A 16,786-nucleotide genomic window follows, 5' to 3' on the forward strand; every position below is an offset into this window, starting at 1 on the left:
TGGGGGGGGATTTTTTTTCCCTTTTTTATACGACCGCAAAAAAATTTTTGTGGTCGTATATTGGTATGACGTTGGCGTCGTCGTCGTCGTCGTCGTCCGGCGTTGTCGTCCGAATACACATTAGTTTTCGCACTCTAACTTTAGTTTAAGTGAATGGATCTCATTGAAATTTTACCATAAGGTTCAATACCACAAAAGGAAGGTGGGGATTGATTTTGGGGGTTATGGTACTAACAGTTAAGGAATTAGGGGCCAAAAGGGGCCAAAAATAAGCATTTTTGTAACTTCCAGACATAACTTGTGTGTAAGTGTATGGATCTCTCTGACATTGTACCACAAGGTTCCATATCACAAAGGGAATGCTGGGATTGATTTTGGGGGTAATTGTCTCCAAATTTTAGGAATTAGGGGCCAAAAAGGGGCAAAAAACAAGCATTTTTCTAGTTTCATGACAATAACTTGTTTGTAAGTGTATGGATCTTTATGAAATTGTACTACAAGGTTCCATATCACAAAGGGAATACTGGGATTGATTTTTGGGGTAATTTCCTCCAAATATTAGGAATTAGGGGCCAAAAAGGGGCAAAAAACAAGCATTTTTCTAGTTTCATTACAATAACTTGTTTGTAAGTGTATGGATCTTTATGAAATTGTACTACAAGGTTCCATATCACAAAGGGAAGGCTGGGATTGATTTTGGGGGTTTTCCCTCAAAATTTTAGTAATTAGGGGCCATAAAAGGGCAAAAAAAACATGCATTTTTCTAGTTTCAGGACAATAACTTGTGTGTAAGTGTATGGATCTTTATGAAATTGTACTGCAAGGTTCCATATCACAAAGGGAAAGCTGGAATTGAGTTTGGGGGTAATTGCCCTAAACGTTTAGGAATTTGGGGCCAAAAAGGGGCCAAAAAACAAGCATTTTTCTAGTTTCCAGACAATATCTTGTGTTCAAGTGTATGAATCTCTCTGAAATTGTACTGCAAGGTACCATACCACAAAGGGAAAGCTGGGATTGAGTTTGGGGGCGCTGAATCATAACGGGGTTCAAAAAATTTGGGGGGGGGGATTTTTTTTTTCCTTTTTTTTCTTTAACATTTTCCATAATTTGGTTATTTCTGATTTATATATAAAAGCAAATAATAATGATATGGTTTGAATAGGCATACATGTGAACCTCCCGACGGGAGTACAATAATCCTGTTTTCAGGGGTCTCCTCCCCCCCTCCCGTTGAAAAAATCCCGTGTATGAAATTTTTCATGAATGAAAAATTTCTGCCCAACATAACATCTCAGGCATCTGGTGTAACTGACATTACCTGAAGTTATATTTTACCTGTAAATCAATTAACATGCATAATTATATGGCTTCACTTGTCAGCTTGGGTGTCAAACATACTGGTAAGCAACGATTTTTACCTCAGGCTAACTGCCGTTGTGTAACAAAAACTGTGTATTTATTGGGTTACTTCCCTTGATTTATCCTGTTTTAAGTTACTTTCCTTTTAATAATGAAATTTTTTAAAAGAATATAAATAAAATATAAATTGAACAAATAATCATAAAAGGATGGTTATTAAATGATTTTAAATGTCTTAGGACAAATAAAAAAATAATAATTTGAAAATTATTTGAGGATTCTATACTTCCTTTTAAGGCTTAAATTGAAATTTATATAATAACTATGACCCTAACTTTACAGATAAAATGAATTTCTGAGTTTGCAAATAAAAACTATTTGCAAGAGAAAAAAAAAAAAATAAAAACTATTTGCAGACATCTAAACAAATGTTCTGGTTGCAATGATTGTTTTATAGAATATGAAGTAAAAAATTTAAAGAACATACTGGAAAAAAACAATGTTAGATTGAACATGTAGAATATAAAGATGGAGAAACTTTATAAGTACAAGGGTACTATAAACATAATAAATTGGTTGGAAAGTTGAAGAAAACACACTTTAAAAGACCATTTTTACAGCACACGGTTACATTTACAACAAAATTAATGTCGATTAAAAACCTCCTGATCTGAGTCCTAATCTCCTGACCAAAATTTCCCAATCTCCTGATCTGAGTTTCACAGTCCATCACATGTATGAATAGGTAAATTGAAAATTTTTAAGTTCTTAGACCACTTTCATTCTGTGTCAGAAACCTATGCTGTGTCAAATATTTAATTACAATCCAAATTCAGTGCTGTATCAAGCTTGAATGTTGTGTCCATACTTGCCCCTACTGTTCAGGGTTCGACCTCTGCGGTCGTATCAAGCTGCGCCCCAGCGGAGCATTTTATTTTTCTTTAAAATTTTCCATTTTAAATTGGTTATTTCTGATTTATATATAAAAGCAAATAATAATGATATGCATACATGTGAACCTCCCAACGGGAGTACAATAATCCCGTTTTCAGGGGTCTCCTCCCGACCTCCCGTTGAAGAGAAAAAAATCCAGTGTATGAAATTTTTTCCCCAACATATCATCTCAGACATCTGGTGTAACTGACATTACCTGAAGTTATATTTTACATGTAAATCAATTAGCATGCATAATTATATGGCTTCATTTGTCAGCTTGGGTGTCAAACTTACTGGTAATCAACATTTTTTACCTCAGGCTAACTGCCGTTGTGTAATAAAAACTTTGTGTATTTATTGGATTACTTCCCTTGATTCATCCTGTTTTAAGTTTCTTTCCTTTCAATAATGTAAATTTTTAAAAGAATATAAATAAAATATAAATTGAACAAATAATCATAAAAGGATGGTAATTAAATTATTTTAAACGTCTTAGGACAAATAAAAAAATAATAATTTGAAAATTATTTGAGGGTTCAATACTTCCTTTCAAGACTTAAATTGAAATTTGTATAATAACTATGACCCTTGATTCTAGATCTTACATATATGTTTCTTAATATGCAAATATAAACTAATTGCAATTGCTGATAGTTAAACAAATGTTCTGAATGCAATGATTGTTCTATAGAATAATGATTTAAAAGATATGAATTAAAAAATTTAAAAAAGATAGAGAAACTTTATAAGTACAAGGGTACTATAAACATAATACATTCGGATGGAAAGTTGAAGAATACACACTTTAAAAGACAATTTTTACAGCACACGGTTACATTTACGTCAAAATTTATGTCGACTAAAAACCTCCTGATCTGAGTCCTAATCTCCTGACCAAAATTTCCCAATCCCCTGATCTGAGTTTCACAGTCCATCACATGTATGGATATGGTTTGAATAGGTAAATTAAAAATTTTTAAGTTCTTAGACCACTTTGTTCTGTGTCAGAAACCTATGCTGTGTCAAATATTTAATTACAATCCAAATTCAGTGCTGTATCAAGCTTGAATGTTGTGTCCATACTTGCCCCAACTGTTCAGGGTTCGACATCTGCGGTCGTATCAAGCTGCGCCCCAGCGGAGCATTTTATTATACCCTGCCTTGGTAGTAGAGGGGGTGGGTATTGTTTTCTGGTCTGTTCTTCCATCCTCAGCAGGTTCAAAGTAGATTAATATGAAGTTATAGTGTAAACGTTTTAAAGGATATGTTAATTAAGGGTTTGACTGAGAGTTGGGGGTTCACTGATGATGGAATTGCGATGTGTGAGCTAGGCACGGTGTCTTGAGAACATGTATTCTCGTTTTACAAATTTTTCAACTCAGCAATGTTTTCATTAGTTTAGAAATGATGTCAGACGAGCGACTTTATCCTTGTATTGTAAAATGATGTTAAATTTATATATATCAAACAAATGTTGCTATTATGTAGGTCGACCTTTTTCTGAAAGACTTAAACTCAGTTAGCCACAAATTGTTTATGTTATGATTAATTTTCACTGCTTCTGAAAGTTCTCTGAACCAGTCCTTTACACTTTGATGGAATTGCTTACCTACTAAACTAGCCTTAGCTAAGTTGTTTAGAGTACAGACTACAGATACTGGGGTCACAGGTTGATTCCTGGGGGTGATGATTTTGTAATTTTCTGATTAGAGTCATGCAGAGTATAAAATATCGTCTTTGAAGCAGGTAAATTCAGTAAAAGTAAATGACAGTTACTTATATTTATTTACTTTCAGACTAAGTTCAGTAAAAGCAAGACATTATAGTTACGTATGTTTGTTTACCTTCAGGGAATAAGTTTAGTAAAAGTGAGAAATTATAGTTACAAAATATTTGTTTACTTTCAGGACTGAGTTACAACCCATTATCACCAGAGATTATGAGTATTTTCAACTCATCTAATGGCACACAGAAATTGCTAAGCTATATGTTGGACAATTTGGCAGGTAAATAATTCAAACGATCATACATTATCTAGCTTGACAAATATTTTGATTATACTGTATATTTGACATATTTCATTCACACTCTGCATGGCCACAATGTTTCAGCCATATAATGATATGGTTCTGTTCTTATAATTTTGTCCATAGTCTTACAGCTGTGCATTTATAGTTGTACTTGATCAAAGCCAATGTTTAGACCTTTCACTAAGGGGCAGTAACCCTGTACTTGTACCCTTCTGATTAGTACCACTGACATGAAGAATTTAGCATAAGGTATTCATAGAATAGATAGAAAAGTACTTGCTTGAATTAGAAAATTACCAGTCCATGTAAAAGTAAATAAAATGTCTGAGTGGTACACACAATTCTATTTTCTGAAATATTACCGCGGATTTCATTGAGTGTGTAGGCAAAGGTAATATCTTTGGTTAAATTGCTTGCTAGCTGAACCTTGAAGTCATTATTAGGTTAAGTAAACTACCCTCCTTTAAGAGTAGACTAATCCGATAGATTGGTTATCTGTCTGTTTAACTAGGCTACTTCGAAAGGAGGGTAATATACCTGACCTTATAATGACTTCATGGTTCAGCTAACAAGCAAGCTAACCAAAGATATTACCTTTGCCTACACACTCAATGAAATCGGCTGTAAAGGTAGAAAGATTGTGTAATGAGTTGTTTGGGATGAAATGGACAAAATTCAAGACTTTCTGAATGATAGATTTGTGATTATTATGGATATAGCCATGTTTGTAACAGACATTGAACTTATCTTTGATCTGCAATTTAAACGTCTGACTGTGAAGTGAAACTGGGAAATATACGGTAATGTTTCTGACTGCAATGTGAAGGACAATAATCCAGATTTTAAAATCTAGTTATTTACCAAATCTGGTTTCATTTAAAATATGATCAATTGTATAATTTTTTTCAAATCATGTCAACTGTTGGAGTATAATGTTGTCTCTCAGTCTGAGCCAGACTAGTTGATTGTTAAATCCTCATATAACATTATAATTAAAAGGGTAAAGCCAAAGACACTCCTCCCCCTCCTCCCCCTCCTCCCCCCCAAAAAAACATTAAAAAATTAAAAAGAGCTATCTCAAGATAGATGTACATGTGTGTTGCAGAAGTACAAAATTAAATTAAAAGTAGTCAAATATACAGTATATTACCATAGAAACAATTATGCTTTGATGGTTTATTTATAAGCATGTAATTTAAGTCATAAATATAATATGTTTTATTTAATCAGCTCCATTGTAAATGTCAAGCTAGATTAAATGAATTTATAGTTTCTTTGTTCAGTGTTGAAATTGTTTATTGAAGTTTTTGGCTTTATTTTATTTTATGTTTATTATCATTTGCTCAGTTCTGTTCCAAGATTAATAAACAAATAACAAAGACTTTACTTTCATGAGAAATGCTGTTGACATAAACAGCCAAAAATGTAACAAATTTCAGGCATGCTCCAGATTTTTTAAATTAAAAAAAAACCAAAACAGTTGGTAAAAATGGATGTATCAAATTTTAGATGCATTAGTAAGGTTGTAAGAAAAAAAATGAAATCCTTACATATTAAGTTTTTAGGAACATTTCCATCGAAAAGTACTTTGTATTGGTCATTTGTTTTTATGCCTTTCTGAGACTTATTTGAGTCCAAAATCAAACTGCATTCATTATATACAATAATATAAAGTAATAATAGATTACCATGTTTATATGAAATTTAGGCGCTAAACTTCAAATTAGCTAAAAGAAAGATTCATTGGCTGTAGTATTGTTAGTCATCTCCCTGGGTCGTTTTAGCGCTGCATTTTTTTCAGGGATATAGCATTTAAATGCTGTGCTTTTTGACAGACAGGGCTATCCAATCACTTTGATGTGCTAATGATTTTCAGATTTCCTGTAATTACCTGATCACATGGTTAATTGGTCAGAGATTGTTTATTTTTACCCAAGTATGTCAAATATCTGAGGGACCAGTTAAATGACAGAACAAAATAAAGTCCTTGACATAACTTTCACTTTCACAAAGACCCATTTATTTTTAAATGAATAAGAAGATGCAGACATTTCATGAAAGGGGTGCAAGAAATCAATGAAAATTATTCAAGAAACGGTTTCGAAGATTTTAAAGAAATGTTTTTGCTTTTTCTGATGTGTTTGTGTTCCTCTTTTGAAGTTTTAATAATTATTTCATAATTGTTTAGTGTTATCAACTAAATTGTTTAATCTGCAATGATGCATTCTAGTTGTCTAGGGAGTCATTACAAGTCTGTATTTGACTATAACTTGTCCTTGCATAGCTATATGTACAGAGTCTTTTAAAAGAAAAATGAAACGCAAAATAGCATAGATAAATATCTAGATATCTAGTTTGCTACCAACACTTTGCAATAGGCAGTAATTAAATATTATTTGAAGTCAATGCTAACAGAGGATTGCTAGGATTTGAAAATAGAATTTAATGATTCATAGAAACAGCCATATGGTAAAAAATAAATGGGGAGTTGAAGGGATACAATTTTTGTGGGAAAATATAGTAACACCAGTTAGGTTAAATCTTATGTTATATTTTTGGTGATAATAATTCAATATCATGATAATTTTTTCAAGTTTCCATTGACAATTAGCAATCTTTATTAATAAATTACCTTAAAAATAAAAAATAAATTATATTTCTGTAAAAAAATATGGCTTCTAAAGAAACTTGGAATATGTAAATTTTTATTTGAACATGTCTTTTAAAGTTTAATAGTATTAGACTATTTGTGATGGAAAGGGTAATTATTTTTTTTCCTTTGACATGAAATAATTAATATGCATTGTACATGTAAATTGTAATTTGAAAGATGTATGATAATCTATTTTAAATATCAATTTTTTCCATTTAAGTCTCATATGTATCAGTAAATTATGAAATTGTAAATTAAATACATAAATAAATTTCTTACACAAATAAAAATGTATATGCATTTTAATTTTCAACACTAAATATAATAAAAATGTAAATTATTTCAATTTTTGTTACTGAATATGTCTAAAATACAGTTCTTTTTCAATATATGTTAATATAACCAACATGGAAGTATGAATGTTACATAATGTTGCAATTTAAAAGGTAAATCAGTCTAATATCGCACACTTGCCACAGTGCTATTAAAAAAATCCTGGGAAGAACATTGATTATTTCAGAGAAAAGTTTTGTTGAATGCTCATCAATTCTGACATTTTTTCTGAATAAGTCTACCGCAAACAGCCAAATTGAAAGTGAGCACTCCGTAGGATATTATTCCTAGATTTCTCCCCTGAGTATTGTTCTGAAAAGGCATAAAAGTAAATGATATATGTTACAAATGTTACTCATTCATTAAACACTACTCTACAACACCCTTCCTTACACATGTTACATGTATTGTCATTGAAAAAATTAAAAAATTGTCTGAAGGCATTTCATTGGTTTAATTATTGATTAACCAATTGAAAATCACTTTCTTTTTACAAAGAAATTTTTAGAATTTATGATGAATAGAAATTATATAACTATCAAAGCTCATATTTGTATGCTATTCCCCTTTGAAGTGTGCATGGACTTTAAATTCTTCATTATCAAACAGCAGATATTGTGTGTTAAATTCTTCATTATCAAACAGCAGATATTGTGTGTTAAATTCTTCATTATCAAACAGCAGATATTGTGTGTTAAATTCTTCATTATCAAACAGCAGATATTGTGTGTTAAATTCTTCATTATCAAACAGCAGATATTGTGTGTTAAATTCTTCATTATCAAACAGCAGATATTGTGTGTTAAATTCTTCATTATCAAACAGCAGATATTGTGTGTTAAATTCTTCATTATCAAACAGCAGATATTGTGTGTTAAATTCTTCATTATCAAACAGCAGATATTGTGTGTAAGATTTTCAATGATTTGACATATTAAGTAGAAATGCTGATGAACTGAGCAATTGCTTTTTGAAATGTGAATAATGCATTTTTTTGAATAATAAATACACACATACTACATTTAGAATTATGAAATATCTTTTTTATCATACTTTTCTCTCAAGTTCTTATTTTCTTATGAACCAGACAGTCAGCAGCTATTATTCAAATTAAAAGTTTCTCTAACTGTTTAAATCACTTACATACATTTTTGTATCTCTAAAATATTTTAAAAAAGAAGATGAATATCATTATTTGTTCTGTTGAACAAAACAGTATTGTTTCAAATAATCTTTGCTGAAATTAGTGGTCTATATATAAAACTTACAATATTCAGCAATGACTCCTGTTCTTTAACTGGAAGAAGAAGAAGATATAGTACATGCATACATCTTAAGATATAGTTGAACTTTTATGGGTTGTGAGTATCTACACTACTAGTAGAGTATTGTAGAGTAGTGTTAGTATTTTTCATGTTCATTATACCAATATTTTCCTTCCATTTTCCTTACAGTATCCAACACATCATGTAAGTACAACCATTGTCACAGATTAGCAAGCGAGTATACATTTTATTTTATACTTCACAAACATCCTTTTCAATCTATGTTGTTTAATTTGAAATGTGGGGTTATGGTATTGCTAGTGTAGTCACACATGTTTACTTCAAAACAATTTATAAAAAAAATTGTAGTTGGTATCTATAGTCTTTCCACTTTTAAATGATAAAACCAAATGAATATTCTAACTGTATACCAGATGTTTCAAAGGAGACTAGAATTATTTACAGACAAATCTTATTATATGTTGTTGAATTCCAAATAATGTAACTGAAATTGGCAGGTATCTGTCAAAAAAAGAATTACAATCAAAAGAGTATAAAGGTCACCATCTGGAAGAGAAAACTGACCGGATGCAAGGAGTGACATTTGAATTGAGGTTCAAAATGCATAGGTATTACTACCGTGGGACAAGATGAGGGTCACCTCATAATACAGGCTTAAAAGAGGTGACCTTTATAGTAGGTTTGACTGGATGTGATTATATAAAATGATCTCCAGACCTTTATAGCAGGTTTGGCTGTATCTGATTATATAAAATGATCTCCAGACCTTTATAGCAGGTTTGACTGTATGTGATTATATAAAATGATCTCCAGACCTTTATAGCAGGTTTGACTGTATGTGATTATATAAAATGATCTCCAGACCTTTATAGCAGGTTTGACTGTATCTGATTATATATAATGATCTCCAGACCTTTATAGCAGGTTTGACTGTATCTGATTATATAAAATGACTTTCAGACCTTTATGGCAGGTTTGAATGTACACATGTGATTATATTAAATGATCTCCAGACCTTTATAGCAGGTTTGACTGTATCTGATTATATAAAATGACTTTCAGACCTTTATTGCAGGTTTGAATGTACACATGTGATTATATTAAATGATCTCCAGACCTTTATAGCAGGTTTGACTGTATCTGATTATATAAAATGACTTTCAAACCTTTATTGCATGTTTGAATGAATGTGATTATATAAAATAATCTCCAGAACTTTATAGCAGGTTTCTCAAAATATATTCTCATAATTTCATAGATAGTATTTTCATAACTTTATCATCCCCACTTTTCCTTGAGATTTTTGTTTTTAACCCAGTGTAATGGTGTACAGTGTACCGGTTTTGATACAAAAATGTTGTAAAGATTATTTTCACCATGTATACATAGCTAGACTGATGCAAGGAAAAAGTAATTATAAATGGGAATATGTCCAATCATTACAAGCAAGGGAGATAATTCATGTTGCCTTGTAGAGGAATAGAAATAATTGTAAAAATATATTTGCAATTGTTGAAAAAGGTGGCAGTAAATCAAAACAAAATTAAGTATGGTTATATGAAAGTAGAATAAATATTGATGTTTAAATTTTCAAAATTGTTTATCATTTACATAAAGGTTTGTAAATGATTTAACAGAATGTTGCTTGTTTACAGTAAAGATATAATCAGATGTAGCTTAGTCCAACTTTTAATTATAATAATTTTGAAAATAAATTCCCTTTTAAATAAGAACTTATAAATATAAATATGACTTACTACTTGTTTTTTTATGAACCATTTATTTGCAAAAGTTTATGGGATATAAAAAGGGAGGCAATTTGCTTAATTCTTTTGGCATTTTGAAAGATGTTCTTCAGTCAGACATGAATTTACAATATTGTAGGGCAAAATATTTTTTTCTTCAAATATTGTTTTTGTACATGAGGTGAAAATCTAGCTATGAAACGGTTACTTTGAAAGGAGTTACTGTTAGGTCATACAGCAATATGTGTACAAATATATGAAGAAAGTTTAAGATGCATTAGGAAACTAATCTTTACATGAAGGTATCCATTCTTGTTTATTCTGTTGTTCTCCTCATATTTTTAGAGCATTTAGATTTGTAATTTTATTCACACTAGATGAAAAGTATGGTTGCTTTTTTCTCTAAACGTTGCCCTTGGTCTTTATCTGTGATCAGTGTCAGTGGTGATCCTGCATTTGTGGTGCTCCCTTTTTAGGCACTTTATTTTATACTGTACATATATCTCACCAAAATGCTTTGTTATAATAGAAAGCATCATATTGTGCATACTATTGTTGTAAAATGATGCCCTTTATGGGTTCTTGATTAGATTAATAAAATAATCTTATCTTAATAGAGCTGATGTTTATTGGAGGTCGACAAGAAAAAAAATTCGGAAAAATGATGCATATGCACTTTAAATTTAAAATAGTAACAGAGAAAATAAGGTTGTTTACACATTGAGTTGAAACATTGTTTTTTATGTGTTTATTACAGAAAGATTTATAAATATGATGTTGTAATTGATGAAAAATGTGACATTGAACCATAGGAACTTGACTATGTTATCTCCTGGGGCTCAAGTTATTAGTACATATAAATGTCCAGCGGTATAATACTGTTTACCTGTCAGACGATGTGTCGCTGGTCATTAGACTTAAGGTCAATGGGGATGCTCTGGTTGATGATAACCAAGGATGCATTTATACAATTGCTTGATATAATTGATATGTAGTTTGAATGATCCAGTTCTGGCAAATGTCACATGATGGGTGTTTCATTTCATTGTCACATTTGAATGAGTGTAATTTAATGTTTGGAAGGGACTTGTGTAATTTGTTTGACAATTTGTTATTTATTGAACATAATAGCTGTTTTTGTTTTCTTACATTCTTATCAGCAGTTCTGCTTGTCTGTTTTTACTTACTTATTCCTACTTTATGAAAGTGATCAACAAATATCTATTTTTTTTTCAATATTTTTTTATTTTTCATTTTTTTTTTTTTTTCACATAAGCTTTTAAGAAATTCAGGATCTTCAATAATACAACTTTAACCTTTGAAATATACATTTATGGCCAGTGTAACCTTTGTACAAGATGTCTGACTGCCAAGGTATTGGTTGATTGATTATAATTTTTTTCCAACTTGATGTTAGTGACCAACTGAAATCTTTTTTCCAATGAACTTTTCTGGACATTATCCTTAGTGAAGTAAGATGCTAGGAACTTCTACTATACATTTTAACCTATGAATATAAATTTATAACCAGAAGTAACCTCAGTAAAAGATGACTGACTGCAAAGGCATTGGTTGATTGAATAAAACTACTTTCGTCTTAATGTTAGTGACCAACTGAAACATATTTTTTTAATGAACTTGGTGGAATTTTTTTCAGAAAAACATTTCTGGACATTAGCCTTGAGGAAATTAGATGTCATAATCTTCCATGATACAACTTTAACCTTTAGAATATTAATTTATGACCAGTGGTAACCCTAAACAAGATTACTGACTGCCAAGGCATTTGTTGATTGATTACAATTTTTTCCCAACATGATGAACTGCAATTGTTTTCCAATGAACTTGGAATTTTTTCAAAAACTTTTGTGGACACAAGTCATAAGGGAATTAGATGTCAGGATCTGTCACCATACAACTCTAACCTTTGAAACATAAATTTATAACCAGTTATAATCTTAGTAATAGAGGACTGACTGTCAAGGTATTGGTCGATCGATTATAACCACAATTTTTTTTGTAAAAACATCTCTGGACATTATCCTTAGGGAAGTAAGATATCAGGATCCTCCAACATACAACTTTGACCTTTGAATATAAATTTATGACCAGTGGTAACCTTAAACAAGATGACTGACTATCAAGGCATTGGTCGATTGATTATAACTATTTGCCATTTGATGTTAGTGACCAGCTAAAACCTATTTTTCCATTGAACTTGGTGGGATATTTCTCAGAAAAACATCCTGGACATTAGCCTTTATAGGAAATTAGATGTCAGGATCTGCCATCGTACAACTTTAGCCTTTGAAATATAAATTTATGACCAGTGATAACCTTTGTAAAAGATGACTGACTGTCAAGGTATTGGTCAATCAATTATAACCACAAACTTTTTTTTTTTTATATAGGTATCTTTTAGTTACTAATATAATCTGTATACACCACCAGAATCCTGTTGCATCCTGCTGACATCATTGATAACTTCTCAAGACCATGTGACATTGCCTATAAGTTCAGCTCAAGTTTCAGATCCGTGATAGGAGAATTACGGAGTGACTGAGACCAATTATTGGTGTTCCTACTGTCTGTATCACTCTGCTCAACTCTTTGTAAATTGCATATCACATTTTATGACGTCAAATACGTTGACCTGGCCTTAATAACTTTGACCCGGACATATCACCTACGTCATAATGAATGAACCAACATTGATAAGTATGACCCAAACTTATCACGTCATCTTCAGGTTTGCTGGTGGAACAAATAACACTTGTTTCTATCATGCAAATACACAAATACAATCTGATAAATCGATTATCAGGTTGTCTGTATATTGATATTGTAAAATATCAGCTGCTCGACACAATATGAAGCCTTTTTAAACTTGTCGCTTATCTCACTCGACAACAAACTTTATATTGTGACTCACAGCTGATATTGTATCAGTACAGGGAAGCTCCTGAGTGAATGATATTTTGTATGCATTTGTGATAAAATGGCATATCTCATTTCCAGGGAGATTATTTGGCCCTGCACCTTCACTCATGGTTCATTGACTGAATGTTTTGCATAGTCCACATGTTCATGTATTGCCATTTTAATGATAACATTTGCATTTATCTATCAAAATAACATACAGGCAAGACATATCTCTGTGTCAACAGTTTATTATAATATTGTGGATTTTTTTTAATACAGCTATCAAGTTCATTTTTGTTCTGTTTGACTTTTACAGTTCCTGAGTTCAGGCCCTTGACTTTCCCTAACATTTTATATTAGTGGTGTAGGTAGCAAGCAATATGTTACTAGAAATGTCATTTCTTAGATATAGACAGAATTATATATACAAAAAAATCCCTGTCTTCTATATATTATGAAATTGTGTCTTAAATGAAGACAAAATTGTAATTAAATTGAGTGGTTGAAAATAAACTGATCAATCATGTTGTCGATTTTCAGGAATGTGAAATCAACAAATATCTACTAAATCAAACATTTATAGTGGTTTTCTGTGGTTTAACCACAAAAAAATTCAGAAAAAATTCATAACTATGTAAAAAGCATTTTACTATCCTCCAGTGAGATTGTTGTGTATTGTTATTGTTCTAATATTCCAATAGCAACACCTGCAAAGTGATGGAGACAATAACCAGGTTTTATTACACGATTTTCACTTTTGTCACAGAAGCTATGGTCCTTGATGGATTGGAAAATGACTTTTTATGTTGTTTCTGTGCAATGACTTATAAACTGTTCCCCTATGCTTTTCATATCATAATATGTTGTTTCTGATGACAAAATGGTTGTCAAGTTTGATATTGACGGTTTTCTTTATTGTCGTTCCGGAGTTTTGGTCCTTGATGGATTGAAAAATGAAAATGACTTTTTATGTCATATGTGTGCAATGACTTATTAACTGTTCTCCTTCAAATTTTAATTTTTTGTTACTAATGACCAAATGGAGGTCAAGTTCGTCATTGACTATTTTCACTTTTGACGTTCTGGAGTTATGGTCCTTGATAGATTGAGAAAATGCACTTTATGTCTTTTCTGTGTAAAAGCCTATGAACCATTCAGCCAATATTTTTGAAATTTTGATATGTTGTTACTGATATCAAGTTTTATACTGTTTTTTTTTTTTTTACTTTTACTGTTCAGGACATATGATCCTTGATAGATTGAAAATAGGCACACAACATGCCTGAAAGCGCAATTCATTAGCATACATCACATTAATTCTACCAGCTGCCATTTAGTTGAACAATGGTAACCTCCAAAATACAGAAAATCCTGTTTGCTGTGAATTTGATACTCTAAAACCTACTTACATATAAAGTTATAATTTGTAATGAAAAGGATTTAATATGTTTCACAATTCCAATTTGATATGATTTACTAGTGGTTGTAGATATTAAGAAATTCAAAATTTCCTCAATATTTCAATTTTTTTCATGTCTGCAACAAAAATCGTAGATGGTTAAACATAGTGATGCAAATGGGGTATAGCTTTATATTGGGTGATTGCATGGGGAACATGTTTTTTTCTGGCAGGATTCATGTGCCTTTGATTTCAGTTTCATGGTTCTTGGGTAACATTAATAAGTTTTCAAAGTTAGGTCCATATCCCAGATGCTATAAACAATAAAACTACTATGTTTCTCAGATTATATAAGGAATAGGTTACTCTATTTGGTGTATGGAATAATTTTTTTGTTTTTTTTGGGAATATGTTGGTCTTGCAGAATTCATCTGACCTTGACCTCATTTTCATGGTTCATTGGACAATTTTATTTTCATAATTAGGTCTGTTTCTCAGATACAATAAGCAATAGACTAACTATGTTTGGTGAATGGAATGATTGTAAGGTGTACATGTCTGTCTGGCTGGGTATATCTGACTGTAACTTAATTTTCATACAACATTGATAATTTTAAGTTGGTATTGGTAATATACGTTGACAACTGTCATGCCTTTCATGACTATCGTAAAAGTAATTGGTTTATTTTTTTTAACAAATAGATTTTAATGAAATATAACTTGGAAGATATTAACAAATTATCAGAATAAGTATTGTGAAAAGAGCCACAGAATTCTTGCTAAAGGTAACATTATCCTGTTATTATACTTTATGAAAAGAGCCCTAGAAATCTTGCTGATGGTAACAGTTCTTTTGTGTTAAAGTGCCCAGAAATCTTACTGATGGTAGCATTATCCTTGATATTATACTTTATGAAAAGAGCCCTAGAAATCTTGCTGATGGTAACAGTTCTTTTGTGTTAAAGTGCCCAGAAATCTTACTGATGGTAGCATTATCCTTGATATTATACTTTGTGATAAGAGCCCCAGAAATTTTGCTAAAGGTAATATTATCCTTGATATTATTTCAGTGTCTACAGGTTTTTGTAAGTACTTTGTTATTTGTTGTAACGTAAAATCCTTATATTTGTCCTTGTAAACTTACATGTATATCAGTGGCAGATTATATTGTAAAATAACACCTGATCTTATGTGTAGTACTGGATTATTTTATTTCAATATTCATTACCATACCTTTGTATACACTGAATATAAAAAGTTTTTGAAAAAGTGTCCTCAGAATATAGATTAGTTATATATGTAATCCTAAACGCACTATATAAAAATAATGTTGTGGTCAACCTTTTGTCAAAGTCACCTATTTGTGGGGATAAATCAGGCAAAATGAGCCTTGTATCAAAATTTTATCAATATTTGATTGTGCTGTTTCCGGGTTAAGAGGAAGACCCTCGATCGAATTTGAGGTTATTTCATCAAAGTCCTAGGATATGGCCGCATTAATAAGACTGAAATTTGAAGAGAATTTTTCCAGATGATATTTTTTGAATCATTTATCAAATCTTTACCCAACTTACATTTTTTATGTCCTAGATTTGAGGACAATACTTCTGTTATATTTCAAGGTCACACAAGTACAGTTTGAATTTTTTATGAAATGGGAATTATATGTGCTTTTGATAGACATTAAGTATGTACTGTAACTTAAGTGTTTTTTTGAATTTTTTTTTTCACCTTTAGCACTTTTCAACCCAATTTGGGGCGAATTTATTTTTCACTGTTTACTCATCTTATTGATGTAAATATAACAGGGTGGTCAAAGTTTTACATATTCAAGTTATTTTTCTACACAAGAAAATAAATGGCTCACAAAAATTAGTTGGTTTACAGTATTGGGAAAAAAAAAAAAAAAACAATGACAAATAAGTAGCGTGGCACACTATTAAATTTTCAGCCTTTGCCACAAGGTTATATAGTTTCATTCTTATCACAGGGCTTATATTTTTATCTTTTTTTCAGCCATTATGTAATAAAACATTTGTCCACAAACTTTTTGTTATGCCTGCAGCTTTTGACCTGATTTTCTATTTGCATGATGACAAGTTACAAATCAGATTTGCACTTTG

General features: G+C 31.0%; 1 protein-coding gene across 5 annotated transcripts in view; it reads left to right on the top strand.

The window, feature by feature from the left end:
• Positions 1 to 16,786, top strand: part of LOC127709865 (CCR4-NOT transcription complex subunit 6-like) — a 91,722-nt gene that overhangs the window by 5,441 nt on the left and 69,495 nt on the right. For 3 of the 5 annotated variants that reach the window (XM_052215539.1, XM_052215538.1, XM_052215541.1), the window contains exons 4-5: positions 4,203 to 4,301; positions 8,766 to 8,780. In XM_052215539.1, the coding sequence (XP_052071499.1) occupies positions 4,203 to 4,301; positions 8,766 to 8,780 (114 nt within the window). The remainder of the gene's footprint in view (positions 1 to 4,202; positions 4,302 to 8,765; positions 8,781 to 16,786) is intronic. The other 2 variants (XM_052215540.1, XM_052215543.1) reach the window with 1 other exon arrangement.

The sequence above is a fragment of the Mytilus californianus genome, unplaced genomic scaffold (genome assembly GCF_021869535.1).
Source record: "Mytilus californianus isolate M0D057914Y unplaced genomic scaffold, xbMytCali1.0.p SCAF_7, whole genome shotgun sequence".
Taxonomy (NCBI): Eukaryota; Metazoa; Mollusca; class Bivalvia; order Mytilida; family Mytilidae; genus Mytilus; species Mytilus californianus.